Here is a 12,386-nt window from a genome sequence, read left to right as displayed (position 1 = left end):
AAACATTTATTGGTAAAAATGTCATTCCATGTACGTAATCACTAGAGCTAAGCTTCCAGTTTTTCGAAAAAAAGTCGTCAATATTTTTGAAAAAGTCTCTTTAAAAGTCTGAGTTGTTTTCATTAGGAAGTGGCTGAATTTAATTGAATTGATGGAGAAAAGAGGGTAGAGATGCGGATTCGTGGGTTTTTCGTGTTATTTTATGGACTTTTAAGACAAGAGATCACCATAATTTACAAAATATTTTTTTAAATTCTGAATAACACTTTCTTTGATGATCAGCAATTGTTTAAGAATAGAGTTTACCCCCGTATTTTTTTAGCTGATCAATATCTATCTTTATTTTGAAAAATGAAATTAAAATCAAATTACAGGTTATGGATAACAGATCTTATAATAAAGTAAAAAAATAAGTATTTTCATTCACTTTGATTTGTATTGCCAAAAAATTATTTAATGAAGTAGTAATAATAAGGTAATTTTCTATGTTTTCCATGGTAAATGTTTTGCGTCGATCGGTCAAAATAAGTTTATATGTCAAAAATGATCGCTCAACTTCACATGTTGTAATAGGAGCATATCGCAGCGTAGCACTTAAGGTGAGTTTTTGTAAAACGTTAGATGTCTGTCCCTTGACCTCTCCATTGAGAAACTGAGCTATATCAGTCATTAACTTGAAGTTTTTGTTTTTATCCAAAACATTGCACAATTTGCCATAAAAAATTACGGTTTGTTCACCCTTTACACCTTCAAGTTTCTTCTTCACCTCATTTTTGTCGACACCGAATCACTGAGGCTCAGGATGGAAGATTCAAGATATTTGAGTTTTTCTACCAAAAACCCAAAGGATGCTGAAATACATATCATTTCCAGTGAGAGTGCGCTATCTTCTACGAGTTCTCGAGCATTTTCTATACATTCTGCATCGTCTTCAGAGTCAATATTCTGTATAACTTGAAGTAAAAAATTAAAATACAGTTTTCCTCTTTAATTTAGAACGTGCAGTTGTAGTTATTTTTAACTGAGCAAAATTGCAGGAATTCTATTTCATATAATGAAATTGATTCATCAGTCACTAAATGAGTTGTTAATAACTACAAATAATTACTTACATTCTTAATTTTCTTGAAGTGTTGTGCAATGAACACGCAAGATTCCAGCCATGTTCCAAATCTCGTGAGGACTGGATCCGGAGGAAATAGCAGATCACAGTAAAATGTTTTGTATATTTCCACACGCGATGGTGCTTCAAAAAAACCTACGAAGATATTAAATATTAGTTCTGCTGTAATATATTGGAAAGTTTATTTTTAGTTTTAATAACGGCAAGTACTTACCTTCTTAATGGGAGAGACCCACTTATTTGCTGTGGGAAATTCTTTGCATACTCTGTGAAGAGCCTACCCTACTTTGCAAGTGATGTGAATCATTTTAGGGTAGAAAAACACCAAAACTTTGGCGGCTTTAACCATGCACGCCACTCCATTGGTTAGGAGAAGAAGCAAATTCTCTCTAGCACTATTACTCCAAACCAGGGGTGCCGACTTACAAAAAATATTGGGGGGGCCCAAACCGAGGACCTTGCCCCGGTAAATTTTATAAGTAGTGAATTTTAAGTTTTTTAAGCATTTTAGAAGAGTCATATGATCAACATTAGAACCCTGATAACTCGAATCTCAATATCTGGACACTCCAGGGAAAATTGACTAGCCTGACACATTTTTTCCTCACATCTGTAACGAATTTTTGGGGGGCTCGGGCCGCCTCAGGCCCCATGGTTTTCTTTCCCATAATTTGTTATTTTGCATTTTTCTACACTCGCACTATAATCGATTATATAAAAAAATATCCAATTCTAAAGCCTCATTTTGCATTTTTATTCTTTTGTACTAAATATGAATTTTTAACAGAATTTCTCACCACTCCCAAAAAGTCTCGGACCTCTCCAGTAATTAAAGGTCGTTGTCCTCTCCTTCCCTGAAACATCATTGACCCCTCATCTCCTGGATGTTTTTAGACCTGCCACTCATGAAATGGTCATGGTACCTTATGTCTTTGTGTAAACTATGCAAATTGAACTCTTCTCTTGGAAAATGTCATTATTCTCTCAAATCTTAAAAAGGTCATTGATCTTTCAGTTACCAAAAAGATCATTCACTACTTGCCTAGTCCCATAAGGTCTTTATAGGTTTTAGGAAACAACGGACAGCGTCATTGACGACCAAAAAGTTCAATGCAGGCCAGAGTAAACATTTACAAAGGCTCATTGAACTCTTCACTCTAAAACCAGTCAATCACCTCTACACTCTTAACTAAACAGTCTTGACCTTTTGACTTCTATGATGGTAGTGTAAGTCACGTCTACCAATAAGGTCATTTACTTCTCTACTACTAATGAGGCCATTTACCTCTACACTACCACTAAGGTCGTTCAACGTCGCTGGATTTTAATTGGAACTACGAAAATTGTCATTGAGCACCTCATTCCCAAAGACATAGTTCATTCACCTCTCTGCTCCCTAAAAGGTCATTGACCTCTCAACTGCCACATAGTCATAGACTAACTTTCAATAATGCAGTGGGGGAAAAAATTGATTGTTTGAGGCATAACTTGGTGAAAGCGATCCATAATTAACATTTAAAAGACGAACTTTGTGCTTTCACATTAATATTTATTCACGACCATGGTTTCAACGTTAGACGTCATCATCAGGTGACGCAGTGAAGGGATATGAGTGAAACTATGCCAAGGTTCATTGACCTTAACATTCCAATAAAGGTCACAGACACCAAACGGCACAGCACCCCCGTATCTAATTCGTATCTAGATAGTATGTATTGTGACATCCCACCCCTGGCTCGCCCGGATACCAAAATAGAACCGGGGGGAGATGTCGCACAATAACAAAAGAAAATATATAAATCCGCGTGGATCCCTCCCGCATGGGACCTACAGGACAAACCTATGTCACTCTCTTCGTACAATTCACATAAATTAAAAATATTCCCCTTCTTTGGAAATAATTGCGGGTGGGGGGTTCCCGATTCAACCTGATGGGTAACGTTCGGGCACTTATGCACTCTCCCACAATGCATTCACGGAAAGAAAAACGAACTGGGCGAAAGGAATGGCGAGGGATATTTTTCCTTAAGATGACCTGTGAAGGAATTAAAACAAAACACGTACTCAACACTTTCAGCGAAACAAAATATAATTCAAACAATAAGATTGCATATGACAAAACAAAAGAAACCCTCTTATAAACTGGTGAAGTATGAATTGGTGAAAGCAATTTATGAAACATCAATGATAAAAAAAAACACAACAATATAACTTGATTTTCAAGATGAAAATCGGAATAGCAAATGATAACTACAAAATATAGTTCGGTTGTGAACAGGTAAATAATGATACACTTTTTAATTATTTCTTGATGGGGGAGGTAAATGAAAGTCCATCCCTAAGAATGTTAATTTTACTTTGGTGATTAATTTCACGTTCACTGAGTAACGGGTGCGTTTCGTGACAGTCTGTCTTGACACTTGGCAGAAGACAAGAGGGGGCTTTGGGAGGGGGGATAGTTGCGATCTTACTTTATCGTTGTCTGTGGTTAGACCAGGTTGGATCCAACAAACTCTCGTTCCATTTACTGCACACTCCTTTCTCCCTTGTTGGAGGAAGCTGCATCCGGAATGGAGGGAATGCGTCCTCTTCAGCTGGTCCTTGCTCCTTCGTCTCTTATTTCAGACCAATCAGTCTCGTGATCTGTTAGGCCCCTCGTCTTCTCTGCCGTGTCGCACCCAAATTCGGGCATGGGCTCCGCCCGACACTCACTTCAAAATTATGCTCTTTCTTCCATGTGCACAACCTTTTTATAATCCCCATCTTAGGGTGGGGTAACGCACAAGAAAAAGGGAGGAGAAACACGCTATTCATGGGAAAAACCCGAGTTCCCCTCCTCCCACACACACTCACACACAACCTTACATAATCGACATAACCAACATTCATCCCCACTTACACATTCACGCTTTCCTCCACGGGCCCTGGTCTGGGGGGTGGGAAAGTTTATACAGAAGAACCAGTAGCGACGCCATTAGCTAGCAATGAACGTTGGGAATTGGAAGTTCTGTGAGAGACTCAAGGTCTCAAGTAGTTTTGCTAATTAAGAGTAAATTCTTATTAATTTTGACACTAAATAAGACATCACATAGCCCATGAGCATTGAAAAGCTTACCCTGGAGCCTGACAAAATAAGATTTTTTCAATGAAAATTGCCAATGAAACAAGATTGTTGACACATCTACTATTATTATGATCGAATTCATCAAAATTCAAGCAAAAATTTACGTATAGTTTAGTCTCAGCAACTAAAACATACCTGTACCAGGTGCTCAAGTATTTGAAACATTATTTGGGATGAGTATGTCAATGCAGTAGATGTATCAGCCTATTAAAAAATATGAAATTCCTGCCAAATCAGTAGTTTACCAGAACTATGTCTTCTTATCGCCCAAATTTATACATGACTTACTTACGCCCATGTAACTTACTAGGTCACATCATTTCCAATTTTTGGCATTTCTGCATGAGAAATCAAATTACTAGGCCAGTAAATATAGTAAATAATTGTGTACCTCAATATTATTTATTTTAAACTGTAGCATAAGATAATTTGAAATGATGAAAGTAGATGCATGACGCACCATACGGCAAGCTATGAAAGAATATTCGATTGTGTAAACTTTGCTGCTTATTCCTAGTTTCTCCTCTAACCACACGTTTCCTGAACAAAAGAATACAACAAAGACAACTGAAATGCCAGAATTTTCAAATGAATTGCTGCTAAAATATTTCAAATAACCACCTTCAGTACTGGAGTCATTCATCAACATCCCGAAGCCACTTCTAACTTAAAATTACATCCAAATAATTACAGCGAGAAAAGGTACATATGTACCTTACTGCTTTTCGTGGGGGTGAAATTTTTTCTTCTTATCGCCCAAATGCACTTCTTCTTCAACTCAGGATCTTTTGGAAAGCCAAAAACCAGAACTATGTCCTGGAGTTTCCTTCACATCCTGGCAATACACACACAAAGGCGTTTTTAACAAAACCACGATTCTGAAGCCCAGGTATGGTGGTATGGTATTTGGAGGAGGCGACCGACAGCTGAGGTCATTTGCGCCATGAGGGAAGGGTGTGGAAGGAAGGGTGGAGGGAAACCCGGCGTCGGCATTAGCCTGCTCTTAACGAAAGGCGCCAAGGGGACCACGGCTTAACGTCCCATCCGACGGACGGAGTGTTGCGCTTTAAATGTCCTCCACACAACACTCAAGCAGGGATCGGGCAGTCCCTGAAAATTCTCTGCCACCGCCTGGATTTGAACCCGGGCCCTCCGGGTGGGAAGCCAACACTCTAGCAACCACACCAACCCGATCCCCCTGAAGCCCAGTGAATGAAATTAAAGAGTAAGGGAAACTTCACCATTACCAGACACTATTTTTCACCAACTTAACTACAAAAATCCCTGAAATGTGGTGAGACGTAACGTAAACAACGAGATCTCCAAAGGCTTGTGATCGGGCCTCCTTTCTAGGAGGATATGGCACCACCCACGAAAGAAAATATGTAGTCCAAGACCTAATACAGTTTTATCGATGAGATACAATTTTATTGATGCATATGAATTTGCCAGTCCTCTTGTATCTTTTTTTCGTCATGAAAGGAAAAAAACCTTTTTAGTAACTTCCTAAGCGCGATTTCTTGTATCTTGATGGTTCACCCTCGTATTCAAATATGTCAAATTCCTGTGCCATATGGGCACTTTCCTACAAAATAGGCCTTTTAAATCTTCACTCCAAAAAAGGTCATTGAATTATTTGGAGTTGAGGGAAACTGCACACAGGTTCATTGACTCATTCATTCGAAAAAAGGTCTCGGAAACTTATTTGATTTGAGTGAAATAAACAATAGGGTCATTGACCTTTCCAATCCCAAAAATGTCATTGACCTTCCGAGTATCTCTACTTACAGTGATACACTTTGATTTCAATGGAAGTTTGGATCAGTGTCAATGACTTCATCTCGCATAAAATGATGATTGAACCATTATGGTTTTCAGTGGAACTACAGACTGCTCACATTCTGTAGGGCATAGACTCAATTGACATGATTTTTTACTTCTCTTATCCAATAATATTACATGCAGAACTAGTTTTTCTAATCAAAGTAACCCTTTGCATCAATTGTTATTTTTATGCACTGTCAATGAGGCTACAACCCAGATAGCACAGTATCCTCCGTATCTAATTCATATGCAGATAGTATCCATTGACTACCGCTCCGTCGCTTTTCGTCAATGGATACTATCTGCATACGAATTAGATACAGAGGATTCTGTGCCGTCTGGGAAGTTTGAGCTCTACAAAGTTATACCCTAACATAATTTGTGTAAACACTTTGATTCAGCATGTCTGCAACAGTTACCTATTTGATGACAACAAAGTTCATTTAATTTAATTTTTAATAATTATGTACTTCAATTTTCAAGAATGACATTTGGTTACTGTAACATTAAAATAATTAACCATCATAATGCGCACATTAATATAGGATGACAGATTGCCTGGGTTTGGAAACCGTAGTATATTAATCCCACCCTGCTAGGCATGATTTGCGTCCAAAATATTGAATTATGCCTGTGCTACAGAAAATTTTGAGAATTACCATCTCTGGTGGAATTATGGTTATTAGTACTAAGTCTCAGAAAAAAACTTCACCGCCAAAGGGCCAATCATTTATGGACAATCATTTACCATGATAGTAAAAGACAAACATGTATTCAAGTAACTTTATTCCATCACTTTTATGAATATAAATATTTAGATTATTTAATCTTGTGTTACAAAAACCATTTGGTATATTTCCATAGTATTTACATTTTCTCTTATGTCAATGTTAAACAAGCTATTTTCCTCAATCAAATCAAAGTGTACTGAATACTCATAACAGCGACATACTTTCTCCAACAATTCTTAACCTAGTTTTCATAACTGGGTTTCCTAATTTATTTTCTATCCCATAAGAAAGCTTTTGTTTCCGTTTCATTTTTGTGTTACACTTTTTAAAAATTAGTTATTCACCTACCTATCAATGAATGCAATGCACTAAAATACGTACATAGCATGTAAAGGTACTTGCTAGGTAGGCATTTTGTATTTTTTTCCTCCAAGAGGTGTCGTTCCCTGTCCATAAAAGGTTAGAATTGACCAGACCTATTGGTTGAAAATGAAAGTGTGTAATCATAAGAATAATAAGGTCAAATAGAGGCTACATTGAATGAAACATACACATACTTTATGTCAAAATAAATTATCGTTAATAATAAATTATTCAAAATTGTATACCTACTTATGTGGTCTTATTTTCAAATGGGGCCAAAAATTGTCAGTTCATGACATGAAGAAACCAGACTGGGCCCAGAAGTAAATTATAGATTGTGAAAATCTGTGAACAAAGTAAGTTATTTTCTTTCATTTGACTTTCACAGGGTCATCCATCCATTGTAGAACTTTCTTACAAAAGACAGGAAACTGACAAATTACAAAGGAGTATGAATTATGCATCCTTTTTACATAATCATCTAATATTTTGACAGTATGATAACACTGTTATAATTCATTCAATGACCAAGGTTTTTCAATTAAGGTTTTTATCAAGGTTTCAACTTTTAATAGAAGAGTCGGAGTCTTACATTTTTTTCCTTGTAAGGGCAGCAAATTCTAGGATAAGTGTTATTAAAGGTACTCCACTTTTGTATATCAGCAGTAATTCACCTGGGGTCATAAAATTCATATTGATCAAAAGCAATTTTAAAAACATATTCTATTAGAGCTGGTTGACTCTTACATCAATTGAGGAATGAATAATTACACTTTTCTCCTCAATCAATACTTGTTCCATTAATTTAGGTGAAAAATTATTCATAGAAATCAGAGATTTTTCTGTAAAATATTGGTTTTTGTATTGGTTAGAGCCAATAAACTATGCCACTCCTGGACAAAAATAGCTTCAAAATTTACCTACAACTAAATTTATTACTTTCACTCCACAATGAAAAAACTCTCACTTCTTGACCTAAAATACTGCAGCAATGCATGCGATGATGCAGTATGATAGATATGTCAAAGTCCTGTGGATGTTCAGTCAACTAGCCATTCAATTTTTAAAATCACTTTAATGGTCCACTTTTTTGATTGCCTCTCCACAAAGGGGAAATCAATGTTCTAAGTCTCTAAAGCAACGCTGCTTGCCCACTACACGTACAGCAGCTGGTTACGAGGTTTTAAAGGCAATGCGGTCGCCCTCCAAGAGATGGCGCTGGTGCTGAGCCAACGACTCTTTCACACTCCTCTTGCTTTTTCTGTGGTGCTCCTCGGCGCCAACTTCCTTCAACAGGTGTCTCATTCTCTCTTTCTCATGAAGTTGATGCCTCAACTTCTCTTCAACAGCAGCAAGTGCCCTAAGTTGCTCCTGCGTGAAAATATCGATTAGCATTTTCAACTGGTTCATAAAAGTTCTTTCTATCATTATGTATGTTTTGCACAAAGCTTTCTCAATGAATACCACTGTGTTCCTGCTAAGTAAAAATGTTGGCCGAATACCATTTAATCTAATAGTTAATATTCATGGAAATATGTAATAATAAGAAGGTATTCATTGTTCAAAGTGAAATTTTGGCTCCATAACAGTGTGCCACTCATTCATTCAGGCAAATTGCGCGCATCATGCATTGGCTCACTCTCTGCTTGGAGAGCAGTGTCATCGGCACACCTCATCACGTACATCCTCTCTCTATTCACAATTTTACTATGCAGTGCTAATTCATTCTCTGATTTCATCCATTCCACCTTGCATAAATGCATTGAAAAGGGATAATGAGTCCCCTTGTCATACTCCTTGACCTATTTTTACTTCCCTGAACTGATTCCCACATTTTACAAATGCCTTTTCTTCTTAAAAGGTTCCACACTACTGTCTTATCCTGGTACCTAATTACATAATACCTATTCCTTGTAAAACCTGGAATACTTAATTCCACAAAACACTTGAAGGTCTACTCAAGATCGATGTAGGTAATATTTGTCTTTCTTGAGCCTTTTTTCTTGTATTAATATTGGGGATATGCATATGAGAATGCAAAAGCACATGTGAGAATTGAGTGAAGAGATTCATCAAACAAAAATTTCAAGATCGTAAACAATTCTTGATGCAGTATTCAGAAACTCATATAGGAATTCATTTTGCAGGAGAGTACAATATTTACACTACTTTGACGTTCATGCACATATTGAATTTCAGGGATAAAATGTAGAATTATTGGCCTTTTGTTATAAAATCAAACAGCAAGAATTTCCTGAAAATTTTGTGCCCAAATCTTCTATTAAATGTGTGGAATCAATGATGAAATATTTAGGAAAAATGTATCCTCATCTATTCATGTTAGGGTCCAAGTGTTCTGTATAAATATCATTCAATGGCCTTGGAATGATATCAGGGTCAGAGTTCATGGGGTGGTAAGAACCTAATTTTATCCTTCACTGGAAACAAAGGGAAGTCTCCCAGATTAGACAGACCTCAGTTCTAGGAAGGAGAATTTCTACTATTCACTTAATTGCTATGAATTGCTATGCTTCCAATCTTATGAAGACTAACTTGGCTTGGTTGATGCTTCATATTATTTCCTCTGGACTCCTCCCATCTGATGTTTTTCTGTTTCCCAGATAAACAAACTCGACCACCCCCACCTATGTTTTTTAACACGTTCCCAGCCACTGACTTTTAGACAAATTTAACCATTGCACCAAAGCAATATTCTTTTTCCTCTCGCATTACATCTTGGAATTTGAGTTTCAGTGAGCACTTGGCTACCCGTTGACTACTCATGTCATATATTGAAGTAGCTGTGACCAATGGCTTACTGTGAGAGGCCATAAATGTGGCTCACTCTTTGGCTATTATGACCAAAGCAGCGTGAAGATGGAGAACGTGTTTTGGTCATTATGAGCGAGGCAGCAGTGAATGTTTTAACCTTAAAATGGATTCCGTGTGCCTTAGTGGCACTCATGATTTTAAAAATTTACGTAAAATTTTCCATTCCCATTTGAAATTTTCAGCAGTCTATTTTTTCTTCTTTCCTAGTCTACAAATATATTTTTGTTTGCATAGAGTAGATATTTTTCATTTTATTGGCCTCTACTGAAAAAGTTATGTCCTTGGATTTGCTGTGGTACCAAGAATTTCCTCGTCGCTGTTTTGGAGACTATACCCTCAATCCTAAATTGATTAAATTTAATTAAATCAAAGTAATTATTTATTATTAGAGTAGATTATTAAAGTAATTATTCCTGTAAATCGAAGTAATTATTTTTTGTATGAGATGTTTTAATCTATTTATAATCATGTTACTTGAATATTTAAACTTTATGAAAAAAATTATATTATTAAAAAAAGGAAAACATTGCTAAAACAATTTTGCTTTCTCTTTTAGCTAAGGATCATTGTGCTTGCCTCTTTGTAATAGTCATTGACAAAACTTCATCTCATTGCAGGAATTATTCTTAGAAACTAGCCAAGGATGTTTTTTCCATGGCATTAGTTTTGCTCGGGCACATCCGCTCTGCAACCTTCCTCTGTCTCTGCCAACTTGCTGTGGTGGTGGCCAACTTTGGGGAAATCCCAGGGTTGCTATGTTTAGAATTACACTGAGCTGCAATTCTAAGAACATTTTAACACAACGTGTTATCCGAATTTGCAGAACAATGCTTCTTTATCTTCGTGTAGAAATTTCTCATTGAATGAATAGCTGTAACCCGGCAGGGGATTCAGGGGTTTACCAACTGCCGTAAAGAACACTGTTACATGTTTTGTACCTCTCATGCAAAAATATTCCTCTGCGGCTGCAACAGTCTACTCAAAATACTGGCGTTGATATTATTTCCCAAAACTGTGTCTACCACTTAAGCGAAATCAAGATAAGTACTGTGTGATGGAAAAGATTTTCTTTTTCCTGAGAATTATTTCAGTATTTACATGGTAAAAATCATTTCATGATGAAAAAATAAATTGGCAATTTACCACACAGTGAAATTTTTTGAATATACATATTTATCATTTCTTTGTGTACTCAAATGCACAGAGATTTTATTCATTGGGTTTCTACCAACATGAAGGGGTGAGTGAGAAGGAGAAAGGTGGGTAATGACATGGAGGTTGTGTTGAGGTGAAGGGGTGGAGATACATGTGGTGTGTCGACTGCCAAGGATTAGAGAATACTGGGATCATTAGGTAAGCGTAGAAAATCCTTATCGTGAAAAAGATTGAGGGTGCAAAGACACAATTAGACAAAAGAGCCTGCTCTTTCTTTGTAATTTGCACACACGTCTTGTCAAAACATGCTGGGGTGTCCCTCCCTTGATTCCGAGAGCTCTGGAGGGTCGTCAATGGTGGGGGGAAGCGCAATCAGTTTTTGTATGAGAAAGGAAGTAAGCCCGTGAGTTATGATAAGGAAGTTCATGGTCCAAATGTTTGGGTCAGTGCAACGCTACAGAAAGAAAAAGTGAGCGTGGTCCTCCCAGCATTTTTCCCAGCACTTCACTAGCTCCTCTTCCATCAGCCCCCAATGCACAGCTGGACCAAAGAAAATACGTAGACGCCTGCTCCTCCTCACTTTCCGCCTATAACCCAAGCATCTATAAAATCATTATTTTGGATTGCCCACCAAGGAAGCAAAACCTCACCTGCCGCACTTCCCCACATCACATCCACAATTCCATCTCTAAGGAAACTTCCTGAGTGAGGGAATGGGCTCCGCTGTAGGCAAAAAAACACTGCCTCTCTCATCTCCACCTCAAAAGCGGCATTGGGTTCTTTGATACGTTGCTCATCATCCCATGTTCTTCATATTTCAAAACCTATGTGACTATTTTTAGAAATTGCAGGATATAAGCTCCCATAGTATTCTTAACATTTGTCTTGATCCTCAGAATTCTATAGAAATGATAAAAGAGACAGTCACCTCACTTCACCTCTCCTACACCTTTTCAATGAATTACGTTAAAGAACTCAGCCTTCTGTGTACATACAATGCTGAGATATACATAACATGTAGCTGGACGCAGTGGAGCAAAATATATCACATGGACACATGTGACTTGTATTTAGTCCTCATTGTATTGCAACATAACTGCATTTGTAAATCCACACGAGGGTTAAATTAAATATTTACGTACCAAACTACTTTTGCAAAAACAGTTAATAGGGGAAAAATTAATGAGATTTCAGGCCCGTGATCAGAGTGGCCATAGTGTCCATATCCCTTATT

At 37.2% G+C, this 12,386-nt stretch overlaps 1 protein-coding gene across 3 annotated transcripts in view; it reads right to left on the bottom strand.

Annotated features, from left to right (window-relative positions):
• Positions 1-6,840: 6,840 nt before the first annotated feature.
• The window catches only part of LOC124168463 (B-cell lymphoma/leukemia 11A-like), an 888,367-nt gene continuing 882,821 nt past the window's right edge, over positions 6,841-12,386 (bottom strand). For all 3 annotated transcript variants that reach the window (XM_046546725.1, XM_046546724.1, XM_046546726.1), the window contains one exon: positions 6,841-8,536. In XM_046546725.1, the coding sequence (XP_046402681.1) occupies positions 8,339-8,536 (198 nt within the window). In that variant the 3' untranslated portion in view covers positions 6,841-8,338. The remainder of the gene's footprint in view (positions 8,537-12,386) is intronic.

Source organism: Ischnura elegans, chromosome 11 (assembly GCF_921293095.1).
Source record: "Ischnura elegans chromosome 11, ioIscEleg1.1, whole genome shotgun sequence".
Lineage (NCBI taxonomy): Eukaryota > Metazoa > Arthropoda > Insecta > Odonata > Coenagrionidae > Ischnura > Ischnura elegans.
The sequence above is the reverse complement of the archived record's forward strand: the minus strand, read 5'-3'. Positions and strand labels throughout refer to the sequence as shown.